The sequence below is a fragment of the Rhea pennata genome, chromosome 2, assembly GCF_028389875.1.
Source record: "Rhea pennata isolate bPtePen1 chromosome 2, bPtePen1.pri, whole genome shotgun sequence".
NCBI classification, from domain to species: domain Eukaryota; kingdom Metazoa; phylum Chordata; class Aves; order Rheiformes; family Rheidae; genus Rhea; species Rhea pennata.
Window position 1 is genome coordinate 31,797,902 of NC_084664.1, and position 18,855 is coordinate 31,816,756.

The 18,855-nt window shown below is 36.7% G+C and overlaps 1 protein-coding gene across 6 annotated transcripts in view; it reads right to left on the reverse strand.

The window, feature by feature from the left end:
• The window catches only part of DGKB (diacylglycerol kinase beta), a 323,266-nt gene that overhangs the window by 135,452 nt on the left and 168,959 nt on the right, over positions 1 to 18,855 (reverse strand). For all 6 annotated transcript variants that reach the window (XM_062567785.1, XM_062567783.1, XM_062567787.1 and 3 more), the window contains one exon: positions 5,522 to 5,586. In XM_062567785.1, coding sequence (XP_062423769.1) covers positions 5,522 to 5,586 — 65 coding nt within the window. The remainder of the gene's footprint in view (positions 1 to 5,521; positions 5,587 to 18,855) is intronic.

An 18,855-nucleotide genomic window follows, 5' to 3' on the forward strand; every position in this document is an offset into this window, starting at 1 on the left:
GTCCCCTGGAGTCTTATCCTTTTAGGAAAAGGAACCAGTGGGTTCAATGGCACAGGTAACAGATGTCTGCAATCTGGTTTCTGCATGGGGTCAGTGTCTTTTTTTTAAGTGTTCTCTGCTCATTCACAATGAAAAAGGGAGGAGAGTTTGAAGGAAATAGACTCTAAAATACCTGCATTTCAAATTAGGAATATTCTGTTAAGGACTGCATCATGCACTGCAAAATTGCAACTTTTATTCAACCAAACAGCATGCATCATTTAAGCTGAAAAAGTGAAAGAATAATGAAAATAGCAAAATTATTTTGTTCTATTCAAAATGAAACATTTGAGTATTTAATTCAAAACTAAAATAAGCCAGTTTTAAAACAAAGGCTAGGCATATCTAAGAACATAGTGTTTAAATTAAAGAATCCCAGAACTGTTGAGGTTGAAAGGCACCTCTGGAGATCATCCATGTTTCAGTTTGTGTCCACTGCCTCTTTTCCTCACACTGAGAACAACTGAGAAAAGCCTGGCTCTGTTTCCCACCAAATAGTTACACATAACTTGATAATATCTTCCTTGAGCCTGCTCTTTCCCAGGCTAAAGTGTCTCACCTCTCTCACTCTCTTCTTGTATGACAGGGGCTCATGCCATTTATCCTATTTGTGGCCCTTTGCTGGACTTGCTCTAGGAAAGCCACGAATAGGGAGGCCAGAACTGGACACAGCACTCCAGATGTGGCCCCAGCACTGCTGAATACAGGGGAAGCATCACCTCTCTCAACCTGATGGCAACACTCTTTCCAGCTGGTCATCTTCAACCAGCTACCATACTAGATCAAGGGCGTACTCTTTCCCAGGGGTAGCATTTGGCACTGGACTTCACTGAACTCCACCAGAGTCAGCTCTCCCCATTTCTTCAGCCTGCCAAGGTCCCTCTGAACAGCAGCACAACCATCTGGTGTACCAGCCATGCCTCCCAGTTTTGTATCATTTGCAAACTTGCTGAGGGCGCACATGGCCCAATCATCAGGGCACTAGTGAAGAGGTGAAACAATACTCAACCCACTATCGGCCCTGGGGGACACCACTGGTTTCCAGCCGGACTTTGTGCCACTGATCACCACCCTCTGGGCTTGCCAGTTCAGCCAGTCTTCATTCCACCTCACTGTCTCCTCACCTAGCCTGCGCTTCACCAGCTTGTCTATGATGTCTATGACAACGTGATGGGCCTGTGTCCTCACCTATTAGCTCTCAGCTGGGCCCTCACCCATCCCCAGGCAGGGTTCCACGCACATCCCCTGCTCATTATGCTATGATAAAAGATTTTACTTTTAAATGAATGCTACCTCTTCCAAACATACGAAAAGGTTAAATCAATCTTACCTGTGGTGTTTGTTCATCAAACTGAAATTAATGCTTTCCAAAGCAAAGCAAGTGATTTGGGGAACCTCCAATATCCAGTTGGAATAACTGTTCTATTTTCTTTGCTGCCAGGTTATATTAGAAATATTTTTCAATACAGTTTTGAATACAGTAATAGTGTTTACAGGACAGGACTTTTTTTTTTTTTTTTTTTTTTTTTTTTACTGTGGTCAGGCAAGATGTGTTACTATGACAAATACATAATATAGTGCAGTACTCAAGTAGGTGCAAACAAACGATCTGGTTAAAGATTTATTTATCTTCTATTTCCCCTATCTTTTCCTTCTGTGGAATTAACAGAATAAACCAGTGTCATATAACACGCAGGTCAAAGTGTACACATAACTACCTACATGTATAAACATTAAAAGACCATTGATTTTCTTAGAAATCACTTGCACAAAGTAAATCAGTACTTTCTGTATTTTTGAATAACATATCCTTAGAAGTTACATGTACATTGGCACAAAATAAAAGCATAATTAAATGAGATGAAAGAGAACTTTTTAACTACATGGTCAAGTATATGATACTAACTGAGTTATTAGGAACATGAATATTTTTCTGGTTTATGATTTCTTCATAATAAAAGAGCTATAAACAAGGACAATAGAATCATGTTCAAAAATCTCAGTGATGATGTGCTGAAAACTGTAAATACAAACTATAAATAATACATTTCTTAGCTGAGTCTAAAAAATATCTTGAATGCTACTGGGTGCCAGGGAGTCAAATTAGCAGGTTTATTTAACAGAACATTATTTTAGAATAGTTTAATATTAAACTGAAGTATTTTTGTTAAATATTTTCTTTGTTTCCATCTATATATTTTAGTCATATAACGCACACATCTGTTATTCTCAGCTTCAAGTCTATGATGTTTACACAGATCCCCGTGCAAGGCATTTTGGTCTAAAAGAATTGTTATTTCAACAGTATGTCCTTGCTTAATGACAGTGTTGCTTGAAATGCTGTCTTTTGCAAGTTTACCCCTCCTTGAGGTTACCTCAACCCCTCCACACCGAAATCAGGAATTCTGACCCTATTCTTAAGCAAGAGATACTGAGAACTGAACCATGCTTTTTCAAGCACAGTGACCTCAGCGCTTCAGAGCTGTAGAATGGCTATGGTGACAGCTGAAATTCTGAATTTCATAAACATACTTAAGTCCTGGTTTTGAAATATGTCAAAGTCCATAATATCAAGTAACCTACTTCCAGAGTATTCTACAATACTAACTAGTAGTAATTAAAATTCTTCCTAAGCCTTGTGATGTGCTTTCATCTTCATTTTGGACTGATAAACCAGTACACAAAGATTCTGCTTTTACACACAAATGTAAAATATCAGGAACTTCCATATTGATAAGCTCTATTTATGTATGTATTTATTGCTATGCTCCCATAAAACATGTGATGAGAATGTCAAGGAATGTTCTCAGGATTGAAGATTGTAATTATTGTGAATTAAAAGAAAAACAAAAAACTTACAACCACAAAAGTACTGTAATTTACCTCGCTGAAGCACATGCAACACTGTTGGGTTTTGACAGAACTCTGCACATACAGTTAACTCAAAAGCAATTTATTCTTTCATTCTAACCAAGCAGACAATTTTGTTTATCTACTAGCCAAAAAAACAAACAAAACAAAACAAACAAACAAAAAAAAAAAACAGTCTGCTTCGACTGTTCTGGCTATTATAGTAATGGAAACCTTACTTCCAATTTAATATTCAGGTTTCTAGCTACAGTATATTGTGACCACGGGCCGTTTCAGTTCGGTAAGGAGATGAGACCCTGTTTACATATTCATCTTCAGAGCAGAACCTCAAAGCAAGGATCTGCCTCACAGAACTGAATGATAGATGTGGGAGCACAAAACCTTGGAAAATCAGGCAAGATAAAAAATAAAACTCACTGAAAATCAAAAAAGGATTTTTAAAAATATTTATTTTTATTTTTATTTTTTTTGAGTCAGGAGAGATATTCAGAAGTGTCAAGGTAGGATTTTCAAAAATATAAGTGCTACTAACTCTGAAGCCCACTGTTAACCCACTTGATCCTTAGCTGGACTTGCTGATCCTAAACCATTTGGACTGGATAGAAAATTCCACACACTGGTGAAAAGAAAAGTAAAATATATCTTGCTCTTTAGCAAAGATCTAAAAAAAAAAAAAAAAAAAAAAAAAAAAAAAGGGCTTTATTTTCACACACTGTAGGAAAATGTATTTTGGAGCATTGCTAAATGCTAGTGTTAGAGGAACTATTTCTGACCTAGCATTGTTGGTCAGGAAAATTTCATTTAACAATAAAAACAACAATCTGCATTTTTTTATCACTACACAAAAGAAGAAATATTTAAAAAATCAGTCTCTATCACAATACATTGCCCAAGACTTTATATTCTCTCTTAAAAATATATAACCTTTCTGAATAAAAAAACCTTTTCAAAAGAAAGGGTTACTTTACAGAACTGAAATGGTCCTTGGTCACAAAAAAACCCTCTTTCAAAACCCAAAGAATCATTGATTTTTTTCATGTTCTTTCAATATCTCAGTGCCATAGCACGTAAGGACTTGAACTATATATTTTTGTAATTAATTTCCTTAAGATAATGTTAGAAACATCAGATTCCTTAAAATATAGATGAATTTCAAGGTGAGTCTGCTAGCAGATGTTATTAATGGCATATGATTTATTGTGACATGAAATCTGATCTGAAACTCATGTTATTAGCTGAGCTTTTTATAAATTATAATTGCCAACTGCTGAAAATATGCAGAAAGACCACTGATAAACTAGCTTCATCTTCAAGGACTAGAATATCTGCATTTGCTAAGTGTCCAATATCTGTAGTCTTCCTGAATTGGTATAACACTTTTTGATGTATAGGCTAGGTTCAAGTTCAGATAGTATAATTCTTTCAGAATGATGAGCATCAGAGTAAGAATAAGAGGTAATACAACATAAATGTTTACTGCGGTACTTCAACAGAAATATATACTTGGGTTCATAGTCTGTCATTGCATAGATGCTAAACAGATGGAGTATTCAAGAAAAAAGCCCCTATTTCTGACTGTTAAAGTATGGGAAACATAAATTTTTGCTCGAAACATGAAAACAGTAAGAAGTTAGATAACATCCAAATATCATCCTGTATATTTCTAAGGAGTTAAACAACCCACTGGCATGAACAGAATATTTCTGTGAAGACTTGCATCTCACAAGACTTTCCAGGTAAGCCCCAGGGAAAATTAAAGAAAAACTATGAGTAGGTTCAGAAAGACAAAACATTCCGGTTATTCTTTTTTCTAGATATTCCCCTTTTATTCCCATGCACTTAACATCTTTCTTTCCTCTTCCCTTCTGCCTCTTAATGGTAATTAAAGTTTCTGAAATGTTGCTTTTACCCATCACAACTGATGTGTTAAATTACCTAAATAAAAAGAGACAAACATAAGCATTGCATTATGAATATTATCTACTCAACAAACCAGATACTGAAAGAAGATGAATTTACAGTACATGTTGTAATACATTTTTAATCTCCAGGAAAGCTCTGAGATAACATTCCAAATTCAAAAAGCAACACAAGGAACAGATGCAAAGTCTCATTTTTGACTTTTTTACATATCCAAAGCTCTTTAATGATAAAAAGCATTTATGTGTAAAATGGCATTCACTTGCCCTTACTAAGGGTATATATGGAAGAGCCCCTTGTCAATGTACCAGTGTGCGTGTGGGAATGAAACATAAGGATCACCATCTGCAGCTGTCTAATAAGTGTTCTTCAGTGCCTAATGGCAAAGTGTCAATTCAGGGATCCTCAGATACCACAATGCATCATCTTGTCCATGCTAGTCTTACAAGTCAAACATTTTGCATGTGAGAACAGTTTATTTATAATGTTATTCACTTCAGTTGAAATACCACATATAAAACAGTAACACTACAAGCAGTCGGGGAGCACATACATAATATGAGATGCACCAATTTCCTCTCTTTTATAAGAATCAGTATTTTAAAGGATATTCAGAATTTAACCCCTTACAGAGCATATCTCAATAACATAGAAAGAATCTCTTCATACACAAATATTTTTAGGTTCTTACCTACTGTTGAACTTCTCTGGATGTTTTTCTCTCATGATATGGAATCTGTGGGCAATTGAAGCATCCTAACAGAAAAAAGAAAACTATAAATCTATCATGATGGGAAAACTGCAAAACAGAAAATCAAACCTGTAACCAAAGCAAGTCATTTGTAAGATGCTTTGTGAAATATCATTGTTCAACAAGAGCAAAACTCTGATCAGTTAGAAAGCTCACAGGTACACTGTTCCAAGAGTGGGATATATCTGAACACAATTAATTTATTATATTTCTTATGGTCTTCATTACAAATCAGAAATAACAGTTATTTTTACTGAAAGTGTCTTCAACTTCTTTGTAGCAGAGACTATCCAGATTCACTGAAGGTTTACCGTAAAACCATTCAAGCAGTTCTTTTTGTTGGAATACTAAATAAAGTCTACAAAATCTATTCCTTTAATAAAGCTGAGTGATTCAGCAGAGTTACATTATACACATACAGCTTGATATTTGCATATGGCTGTTCAATAGCTTCCTATAAATTTGGTAGAAAATGGAAATAAATGCTAGGGCATACTCCATTTCCGACATATCAAGCTGGAAAAAATTAGTGACTTAGGGGGGAAAAATTAGGATTTTCAATTTAAAAGATACTTCTTATTTAAATTAAATATATCTTATTAAAATATTTTAAAATATTTTAATTGATGATTAGTCATAATTGGTTAAAATGCATATCTGAAACAAAATAGTATACAATATCTATATTTTGGTACACCTTTAAAGAAAATCAAACCATTGCAGTTGTGGAAGCTGCTGAAAATAAAGTGTTTGAAACTGTTGTGCTAAAATCAGTTTTCACAGTAGTTTTGTATCTCCTTTGTAGATATAAAAATATTTTCTTCCTTCTAGATAATTTAACACTTCCTTCTCTTACTAATTCATTCAATATTTACAAACTGGGAATTAAGAAACAAAAAAGCTTTTTTCCCATCTTTTAATTTAAGTATTAAACTAGGTACAAGAGTATGTAATCTACCAGCTCTGTAGTCTTGCAAGACATAGTAAACAGAGAAATTCATTTGCTTTTCTCATTAAAGATACTATTTTAATTGTTAAATACATGTTATTAACTGCAAATCATGTTTCTATAATTACAGCTTAAAATACTGCATATATAAAAATTAATATAGAAAGAGCTAGCTTAGTTAATAATAATTTTAGTTGAATTTCATTTCCACTTGAATAGCCTGACAAAAATTACAAGTAAAACCATCACTATAATCAACTATCCTGTAGAATAATGCATCATTTACCACCTTAAAAGGTCATGAAAATAGAAAAAGTAATAATTTCAGAGAAGTATTAAATTCAGTTTGAAGCCCTTATCTAGCAACATGTTTTAAATGATTTCTCACCAGTAAGAATCAGCATTCAGTGTGCGTGTGTTGGGGGGGGACTTAAACTGTATCTTACTGCTGATTCCAAACATGATTAAAATATTTTGTTTGAAATCATTTCTATTTAAACCAATTCACCTTAATATAAATTTTAAATAATCAAGTAATTATTTAGTGCAAATATACAGGTACCTATTAACATCAAAAATGCTTGCAGTCCTTTATGGATGAAGTAATTTTTTATTTATTAGAGTCTTAAGCAGGGCAAACTCCAGAGAATAGTCTGGTACAATATCTAGATTTGGCTTACTAACCCACAGGTACTTTGAAAAAATAAATGTGTGAATTTGATAACAGGTCAGATAGAGCTGCCCAGAGTGATTGATAACATTTTTATAAACTTTTAAGATTATGAATAAAAAGCAATTACAGAGTCATACATTTTTTCACACTATTGTACACAAGGGCACAATAAAGAATTTTTTTTTTTAGCAAAATGACTTGTAATCACTGATCAAGTGAAATCAATTAGAGGCATCACTAAACATACCGTCTCCATTGAAATTTTTACATTATTTGTGATCTCATTATGTAGCTTATAAATATGCATGCAGCATGATGTATTTTTAACAGACATACCATTATTTTTTTCTATCTTTAAGAATAGAATAATCAGTTAACATTTTACTGCCCTACAAGGAAATCAGAGCAAAAAGCCCTAATGAATGAACTCGTGTTAGTTACAAAAAGCCTTCTCTTTCTGTCCTGTCATCCAAACTGCCATCTGAAACTTTGGATGCAATATTCTCAAACTCCACCCACCATTGCTTTAAATTTATTTTTATGTGCAATGTAATTTTATAATGCAAATACCCATAAGCACCCAAGTGATCCCACAGTTGTTGAATACGGATGAAATAAAGCTGACAGTAAACCCCGAGATGTCACACTTCTAAACAAAGCCTGCCAGCTGAACTAAAATAATAACTCTGTTAACTTTAGAAAGACCCGTCGTTAATACTTCAGCCCACCCCAGACTTGCCAATATGAGAAAAAGTATATTTGTTAGCCAGTTTGATATGAAACACAAATAAAAGGACTTCTGTTGTGGTTAACTGTTAATTTTCTCTACACTGAAGCACAAGAAAAAAGACAGACCCAAGACAAGCTGAATAAAGGAGTAGTAGCATATTTGACACAAACTAGGAAACACTAATCAAGGACTAAGTGTCTAATGAATGAAATGAAAAGGGTAATGTGCTTACTCCTGCATAACAAATGCCCGGCACAAACAAGCTAGGGATCGATGCCCACTGCAGATGGCAAACAGGCAGTTGTTTCTATGCAAGGTTGATTTGATTGAAATTTTCCCCTGCCTGTACATTTTCTGACTCCCAAACAGATCTACTACCTTAATGAGCTGAGAGGTAAATAAATAAATAAGTAAAAGTAATATACAAAGCAAATTTTGGTAGGAACAACACAAGACGGGCATATGTCAGACCATTTTCACCCCAGAACTGCTGAAAGGCTGTGGCTTTCAAAAAGAAAATCATAAATCAGACTAGTAATTGCACACAGATAAGCTCCAAAGCACGGGAGTTGCTAAGAATTTCTTCAATTTGCAGAAGGCCCAATTCTGCCTTAAACCAGTCAGCTAACTCCACCATGCACCACCCTTAAATTGCATAGCAGAAAAACCCCTTCCCACCATAACTCCATGTTACACGGTAATCTGGAAGTAGCCATAATACTTGTACATTAATAAGTTAACCCTTCGTTTTATGAAATAAAATCCTCTTTTTTTTAAAAAAAATATCTTTGATCTTTCATTTGTTAAGATAATATATTCTAACCCGGTATCAATAAATGAGAAAACAACTGGGAGAATTAAAAGTAACAAGAGTAAGAGGTGTGGGCAGGACTGCAAGTGCTGTCCCGTAAGAGCCGTAGGAATTACTGGGTGCTCTCCACGAATCCCAAGGAACAACATTCACAATTTTTGTATTCCTGGATGGAAAGAGCAGAGGGTCCCTTACTGTGAGCTGTTTCTGCTACATTTGAAATAGAACGAGTCCTTCCAAAAAGAGTCATCTAGCATAATCTACTTAGAGCCTACTACTGCTTTTGGACTAATGGAGAATTATTATTTTTTGTGTGTCAGAAGCTAATTAACTCTACTGAAAAGAACATAATGATATCCACATGCATAATAAATTGAATATTTGCATATTACCTTAATATTGTGAACTTTTATGGTACCTGATATTGTGAATAGCCAATAAAATATGAGAAAATATTTTTATTTTTGATAATAAAACTCATGTGAAAGAGAAAACTCACGAGCAAAACCAAACTTGAAATAAGTGTTGAAACAAGTGAGCAAACTCAGATGCACTGTGATGTTACCTAAAAAGGTAACAAGTAAATCATTTTTTGAGAACGGTCAGCTGGGAGTGAGATACTGTTAATATCTGATAGTTAATATCACAGATGAGCATTATTATTAACTTTAAATTAAGTGATATTTGTGCTTGCCTAAAATACAAATTTCCAGAAGACATATTATACCTGAACCTAAATGTTTTCTATTTGCAAAAGTAATATAGCACAAATGCACACAAACATACCTAGACTAATTAATCCTCAGCAACTTTAATGTTAATAATAATCTGAAAAGTTACAACTGGTGTTAGGCCTGTTGCGAGGTGGAAGGCTTTACGTGATCACTGTAATGTGAAGCTAGCCCCCTTCACTATATATTTGCTTCAACCACAAGGCTTCTTTTATACATGAAGTGCTCTGACACTTTGTACCAAAGTATCCAAGACAGGAGATATTTTTCAGGAACACTTTTGCATCAGGTCCAATGCTGGTGCACAAAGAAATTGTGAATACAAAGTATTTTTAACCAGAAATTCAACTAAGTAACAAGACAATTTTGTGTTTCTGACAATATTACGTGAATATTTGAGTTGTATACTACTAACATGAAACATTATTTTTAAGATAAAAACTATTTTACAGTCACTTAGATGTTATATGCAGTATATGGTAATAGCCTCCATGATTATCATTTCTATGAACTTTCTTTTCACAGTGCCACCATAGTATCTGTTCGTAGTATCTAACCCAAAAAAACCTTACTCTCTTTTGTATGTCTCTACGTTAGATGGTTTCTATTCACTTCCGTAGAATTTTAAAAGCAGAGATAAAGAAACTGATAAGCATTTGATGAACATGAGTTGTAGTTTATTCTGGCTTGATAAGAACATGAATTTTACCCTTTTTGTGGTAAGAAACTTAGGAGCATACTCTGAGTAATGTCCTTTATTCTCTTTAAAAGATTGACCATGAGAAGCATGTCGTGAACATGCAAATGTGTATACATACATATATACCCTTAATTTGATCCTGTTCAGAGTCTGAAGTAGTTAGACAACCTTTCTATTACCCGACTCAGGTTTGTTTTAAATCCTGACAGCGAAGATAAGATAGAGAACAGACAGAGCATATCTGAATCTACTACTAGGAAATGGAAAAAATATTTTAATTGAACTAGGACATTTCTCAAAGTGACCTGCCAAGAAGAAAAGAAGCTTAAGTTGCTACACCTCTTTAATACCTTATGATTGACTTACACACATATATATTCATCTTTTTAATGGGTATTAGCATTACCGGAAAGCAATCTGAAGCAGTCTTTTCAGAGGGGTAACCTTATACATTGTGAATAACCTTATAGAAAGATTAATGCATTTAATATACATCTATCTATAAGCTTGCTGTGATTAAAATTTCCATTAAATAATAATTTTTATGCTGGTGAACAAACAAATGACCAATGTGCATCATCTTTGGATACAAATGGTCTGATTATTTTTTTTCTAAGATGCCTCTTTAATTAAGGCTTAATGGATTCCAAGGCTAGGAAGCTTAAGGGATAATTCAGTAACCTGTAATCTTTGGATCAGAATGCAAATCTAACCTGAACAACCGGTTAGCTTACATCAGTTCAGTTATTAATGTGGAGTAGTAAAGATGGAGAAAAAAAATTATTGAAAACAGATTAAGAACAGTTTTCTACAGTGGTTCAAGAATAAAAATTATTTTCTAGATAAACAAGCCTCTCCATCATTATTATGTACAATAATAATTCTGCACATACATTGAAAAAGCCCAAAACACCAATACATCCTTTGATTTTAATATTTCTCACCTGATAATAATCAAATAGCCTTAGACGAACACATAATATGTAGAGTACAGAAACATATTCAATGATCCAAGTCTGGAAAAAAAGAATCCAGAAGCTTTAGGTCCTGCCTTATTTGGATCAGTATGTCACCACTTCATGTTGGACTCCCAGATATTTCTGATTAAAGTACATATACTAACCTGGGAGAGAAAGTAGCAGGACTTCCCAAAAATTCCATTGATACATTGGTGAATTCCTACAGCATTTGTAGTTTTTAGTGCAATTCTGAGCCCTTATATCTGAGGAAGGTTTGAAATAGCTAAACTGAAAGATAATGCCATTTACTTTCTCAAGAAAAAATCTGAGAAAATTGCGTTCCTTGTTTCCCAAGGAAAACATGTAAGCTGGCAAGATAGTCTTGTTCGTTGTGTCAATGATATTGCTGACAGTCAGCCCTGTATTTAAATACGGTCATATTTAAATAAATTTTAGTGGTACATCTATTACTAAGTCAAGTTATAGTTCGCATGTTAAATATACATTCAAAAATGTAGTATCTTTAAAATAGGATGAAATATGAATAACCACAGTTCTGGTGGTCAAATGACTAGAGGATAGGGTATTTGGAAGTCATAACAAGATACCTGCAGCAGGACATCAGATGTAAGCATATTCTCCCTCCCTTCACATTTAAAATCAGATGTCTGTTGACTTTCTGACCCTGTATTTGAATAATTTGGTACTGTAAATATTTCATATAGCCACAAAATAAACTCCATTTTGCAGGAAAGGATGTATTTGTGAGAAAAGCTATGTTCTGCCTATGTATAACTCTATAACATGTGGACTTGTACACAAATTTCTCAATAGAATTTATTGCAGATGAGTTCCTTTAGTGTGACAGTCCCAGCTGTGTAGTGACCAGTCCAGGAACCAGTCCTGCAAAACAAGCCTCTGCAACAATATCTCAGGGACTTTCTTTGAGAAGCTATTCTGAATTTTTAGAAACTGACATAAAATTCCTATGTTTCCATCTTTCAGGTCAATACCCAAATTCCAGGGCCAAAGATGACTGGGAGATAAGGTTATTGTCTGACCACACGACTAAAAGTATGAGCTATTACTTAATATGATGCAGAAGGCATGCCCCTGTACCATGGCCACTGCTGGGAACACGTCGGGTTGCAGAGCACATCCTTCTTCCTTTTCTTTAAATCTGGTCATCCTAAATTTGCTGCAACTAGAAATGGTTCTTCTAGATTCATGTTGAGTGTTTATGTGGTCACTAAAGGGAAAAGAAGAAAAGTGATCCCATGGCAATTAGCCAGCTTAGCCATATAAAGAGTAAAGAACAAAGTTGTTCAGAGATCTCTTGTATATTGAAAAGGTCTCTGTGGTTAACCTTTAGTAGCACTTCTGCTACTGCTGATGGAGAACTATGCTGAAATTGCCCAAAATTATTCTGCATAGTGGATTTGAGCAGAACACAATCAAGGTCACAGCTCAAATTAAAAATGAATACAATCAATACAATGCAATGAAAATGGCTGTTTCTATAGCTGTTCTTCAGAAACACACATCATAGATATCTATGTGTGTGTATATATATATATATATATATATATATATATATATATATATACAGCAAAAAGCAGAGGAGTTCACATTTAGAGTCTCTCCTGCTTGAAACGAACATCCAGAATTTCATGTCCAGTACTTTGGAATTTTGAGGAAAGTATGTAATTTTCCAAAAAAATCAAAATCAACTACTAAGAATTTTTGGTGGTATACTAATTAATGACATCACACTAAAAAAGTTAACATAGACCAAAAAGATATACTTGGGACAGGTACTCAGATTGCGTGTAAACTGTCTTTAAAAAATAAACTCTACTTGTTTATGGTCTTCAAACATTGCCCTAATAAAAAAACAAATCTTGATGATGTTTTTCCTCTTGAGCTTTGACCAAGTTGGCATTAGTGTAGTATTCACAGAAGCTAAATTTAGGCCTTTAATTTAGGCGCCTATACTGGAAGGACAGTCTCTCTATCCTTCTACCACAACCAATGGTAAGAAACAGGCTACTTGGAAGGTTTCTTCCAAAAGGCAGTTCAAGGCACCTAAATAAGCTGCTCTAAGCTTTTTCTTTCAGTTTTCAGGAAACCTTTCAGTATTGAACAAATAAGAAGTCTAGCACTGCTAGCTTCTTCTAGCACTTCTTTACTTAAGGAAGCTATGCCTAAAATACAACTTTGAGCAGTCCTCTGAAATCTTCACTGGAGTCCAAGCTAAATCTTGTATCACCACCCATTTTATATGCTCATTTGCTTGATAAAGATCAAATAATAAATGCTCACCTGACTTCTCCTTAGCAACTTCACATAACTTGTTAGTCAGAGCTTTGGCAACAGAGACTTATGCTTTTAATACATATTTATGTTATTCATTTGTTTCCATAGAAGTTATTTATTTTTATAAATATGCAAACCACTGAAACATCTTATTGATTTACAGTCTGTAAGAATATTTTTCTCTTAATTGAAAAAGGTCACTCTTTTCCTCATTCATTATGTTTTCCAATTTGAAATTTAAATTTTCATATTATAATATTATTTATTATCTTCCCTATTAGACAAACAAATCTTGGGGGGGAGGAAGAAAACAAACTCACAAATTAATGCTGGACATTAGATTATTCAGCTACAGCTGTTCTCTCTCTCCACTGATAATCATCAAACTTCCTATGACCCTACCTCACCCTTACATATTTGATTCTCTTTGCTCTTTTCTAAAGGCCTAAAAGCATTTTTTTTAATCTTTTGCTCAATATCTGCACTTTTACTGTAGCAATCAAAATATTCTCTGAATCTTTCTCATATGACCAAAGCTTCTTTCTAATTTATTTATTATTCTAATTTATGTTCTTGGGTTTTTTTCTTTCCCTGCATTATCACTAATTAAGCAAATCTACAGTTATTAGATACAAGTTTTCTCTTTTTCCTCATGACTCAGACATCTGAAAATTTCATTTATTTCAAGACCTTTTCCCTGGGAAAGATTTTAGGATTGCTCTGTTCACCTTTTTTGACTGTATTAGCATTGACATTCATCCTCACCATCTTCTCCATTTTACTCATGACAGGTCAAATGGGTCAAAACATCTGTTTTTTTTTTTTTTTTTTTTTTTTTTTTTTTTCACTCTGAAGAAAAGGTGTACATCTTTAACCTGGGCACACCATGCTAGTTTGTCATGCTACTCTTCTTCATTACTAACATGACCTCTCTCCCTTTCAGGAACTTCTTCCATGACTTCCTTCTCTGATATAATTTCCAGGAGCAGAATCAGTGCCCACCCCTTCCCGAGCTGAAAAATTCACTGCAACTTGTCTCTCCTGCCAATATCACTGGCCTGCATACTGCAAACAAGTATTTCCAGTCAGAAGAAGTGATGAGGTCAGAGAGTCTGTGGATGATATGTCGATGGCATTAGTTCACTGTTTTCAGCATAAACTTTGAGGCTATGAAAATGCCTTCCTCAGACTTACTGGTCATAAGTGAAGAAGATCAAATGTGGGATACAACTACTATCAATGTACTAATATACAGGCCTTTGCTTTTACTTGGTGTTTCCCTATATTTTTTCCCCTTAAAATTCTGTTCAATCCAGACTGCTTGAATGATTACTACATTAGTTTTCCTCCTTGCTTTTGCTGGTTATTTACTTCTTCATAGATTTTACCACTGTATCCACATTATTTAAATACTTTTAGCAAAACACTTGGAAGGGCAGAGCAAGCTCTGTTTTCTCTCATCGAATTCAGGACTGTGAGGTCCAAATGTTATTAGTCTAGAAGAACAGTTAACTCAAGCATGCACAGTGGATTTTTTTTTCAAGTATTTCTCTCCACAATTTTATATTGCCTATCTTTCATACAGTCTTAATCTTATCTGCACCTGAAACTTCTTGTTAAGTGATCAGCTACAAAATATTCCAATGTGGAAAGAATTCAAAGTCTTCACTGTCAAATGTCTGACATAATTTCTAGATATCAAGGCCATCAAAGTGTCACATATAGAAGGCACTTCTGTGTGCCACATATGAGGCATTCTTCTGTCTATAGTTGCAGTAAGTGAGGGTCACGATGACTTTTTGTCCTGTCCAAGAATGAAGGCCTTTGGTTCTCGTCATCATTCAGTGATGCAGCTCGACTTGCGCAAAGCTTCCTCATTCATGCACAGGCTTCCAAGGAGGTTCCTTTAGGCTTTCTTCCTCCTTTCTCCTCCACCTGTCTAGGCCATGCCCTTGGGTGCTGATAAGCGCTAGGGATCCAGTTCTGACCTTAAGTATCCATCAAAGCATGACATAGCTGTGGGAAAATAATGAAAGTAACTGCAGAGCAAGCTTGCAGGCCCTAGCCAATGCTATCCTGAGAGAAAGAGAGGTATCCTACCCTTTTCAGGCATTCAGGCACGTTCAGCGTATCTACAGCCTTTGAGGGCTACAAAATTCTGGTGAAGGAGAAGAAAAGTTTAATGGAGATTCCTACACATGGTCTTGTTCCTACACATGGTTCTCCCTAGTGCTCATGGCTAATATCAAAGCACCAGACTGCCTTACAGCAGAGTAAGGTCATATGGTAAACAGAAGAATAGCATTTTTATCAAATTGAGAGCATCCTATTTAAAAGATAGGGTGAAAATACCTGGGTAACTAAGAAGCCTCCAAGAACTGTGAATCAGATTCATGTAAGGTATTCATGCCTAGAATGCCCTTACCAGAGAGGTTTCTAAAAGTGAGCGAGCATCTAAAAGATAGAATCACAGAATCATAGAATCACAGAATCAGTAAGGTTGGAAGGGACCTCTGGAGATCATCTAGTCCAAACTCCCTGCTCAGCATGGTCACCTAGAGCATGGTAGACAGGGTTGCATCCAGGCGGGCTTTGAATATCTCCAGAGAAGGAGACTTCACAACCTTTCTGGGCAACCTGGTCCAGTGCTCCGTCACTCTCACAGGGAAGAAATTCCCCATCATGGTCAGGTAGAACTTCCTGTGCTTCAATTTCTGCCCATTGCCTCTTGTCCTGTCACATGGGACAACTGAAAAGAGTTTGTCCCCGTTCCCTTGACACCCTCCCTTCAGGTACTTATACACATTGTTAAGATCCCCCCTCAGTCCCCCAGGCTGAAGAGGCCCAGCTCTCACAGCCGTTCCTCGCAGGGCAGATGCTCCAGCCCTCTGATCATCTTCGTAGCCCTACGCTGGACTCTCTCCAGTAGCTCCATGTCTCTCTTGTACTGGGGAGCCCAGAACTGGATGAAGTACTCAAGATGAGGCCTCCCCAGGGCTGAGTAGAGGGGCAGGATCACCTCACTAGACCTACTGGCAACACTCTTCCCAATGCACCCCAGGAGACCATTGGCTTTCTTGGCCACAAGGGCACATTGCTGGATCATCCACCAGCACTCCCAGGTCCTTCTCTGCGAGGCCTGCTCTCCAGAAGGTCAGACCCCAGTTTGTACTGGTGCCTAGGGTTATTTCTCCCTAGGTGCAGGACCCTGCACTTGCCCTTGTTGAACCTCATGACGTTCCTCTCCGCCCAACTCTCCAGCCTGTCCCGGTCTCTCTGAACGGCAGCACAGCCCTCAGGTATATCAGCCACTCCTCCCAGCTTGGTATCATCGGCAAACTTGCTGAGGAGGCACTCTGTCCCCTCATCCAGGTCACTGATGAAGAAATTGAACAGTATGGGACCCAGCACTGAGCCCTGGGGGACACCACTAGCCACAGGCCTCCAACTAGACTCCACACCACTGATGAGGACCCTCTGAGCTCTGCCTTTCAGCCAGTTCTCAATCCACCTCACTGTCCACTCGTCTAACCCTCACTTCCTGAGCTTCTCTAGGAGGATGTTATGGGAGACAGCGTCAAAAGCCTTGCTGAAGTCAACGTACACAACGTCCACTGCTCTTCCCTCATCTACCCAGCCACTCACTCCATCATAGAAGGCTATCAGACTGGTTAAGCAGGATTTCCTCTTGGTGAACCCGTGCTGACTACTCCTGATCACCTTCTTTTCCTCCATATGTCTGGAGATGACATCCAGGAGGAGCTATTTCATCATCTTTGCAGGAATGGAAGTGAGGCTGACCAGCCTATAGTTGCCTGGGTCCTCCTTCTTGCCCTTCTTGAAGACTGGAGTGGCATTGGCTGTCTTCCAGTCCTCAGGCACGTCTCCAGTTCTCCGTGGCTTTTCAAAGATGATGGAGAGCAGCTTGGCAACAACATCCGCCAGCTCCCTCAGTACCCGTGGGTGCATCCCATCTGCGCCCATGGATTTGTGGATGTCTAGCCTGCCCAGAAGGTCTCTAATCCTATCCTCCTCAACCAAAGAAAAGTCTTGCCTTCTCCAGATTTTCTCCCTCACGTCCAGGCTGCAGGATTCCTGAGGGCTGCCCTTAGCAGTGAAGACTGAAGCAAAGGTGGCATTCAGTAGTTCTGCCTTCTCTGTATCCCTTGTCACCAGGGCCCCTGCCCCACTCAGTAGCAGGCCCACATTTTCCCTAGTCCTCCTCTTGCTGCTGATGTATTTGAAGAAGCCCTTCCTGTTGTCCTTAACATCCCTTGCCAGACTCAATTCCAGCTGGGCCTTAGCCTTCCTCGCAGCATCTCTACATACTCTGACTGCATTCCTGTAATTCTCCCAAGTAGCCTGTCCCCTCTTCAACATTCTGTGTATTTTCCTCTTCTTCTTCTTCTTCTTCTTCTTCTTCTTGTTCTTATTTCAAGGCCAAGAGCTCCTTGCTCATCCATGCAGCTCTCCTGCCCCATTTGCTGCACTTCTTACTCATAGGGATGCACCACTCTTGAGCTTGGAGGAAGTGATGTTTGAATACTAGCCAGCTCTCCTAGAACCCCCTTCCTTCTAGGGCCTTAACCCATGAGATTCCTCCAATTAGGTCTCTGAAGAGCCCAAAGTCCACTCTCCTGAAGTCCAAGGTTACAATCCTACTTGTTGCCTTACTTCTTTCCTGCAGGATCCTGAACTCCACCATCTCAAAATGGTTTCTATAGATGCACTATAGAAATGAAAATTAGACTGTTCATAAAGATTACAGTCTAATGACCCTAATAGACTGCAAGACAATAACATCTTGATCATATATTGGTTTTATTGCTGTTGTTACTCAAGTTTGTAACTTTTAAGATGAAGTCTTCATACATAGTACATGTGGACAAGCTTTTCCTTGAGTGTAAAAAAAATCACACACTTCATTGACCAGTAGTTCCATTAAAAATATAGGGTTAATATTCTCTGAAATATACCTATTCTCCCAAAATATAAAGTTCAGATAAATAATATTTGATATCAATTTCTCTCAAGTTAAATAAAGCATAGCCTCTGCAAAAATGGCTATTTGAAATACAAATCAGATCAAAACACAGAACTAGATGTCACTTTACTGAGCATTTAAGGGCTAAAAAAGATATGCAGTATGAATAACAAGATCCTGTTTTCCAGAAATATAAAGCACTCTATGGCATACAGAAAGAAAAGTCTTTTTGAATCTCAGTATCTGGATCTATGGCAGAGTTAAAATATCGTATGTCTAATATGGACAGGTGTTTACAATAGGCATAGTCAGATTTTCCAAAACTGATTCACATTTTTTCCTCCTGAAACAGACCAAACTGTCTTTATACTTGTTTTGAATAACTGATTTAGACAAGCAGAACTTTTTACAAAGACAATCT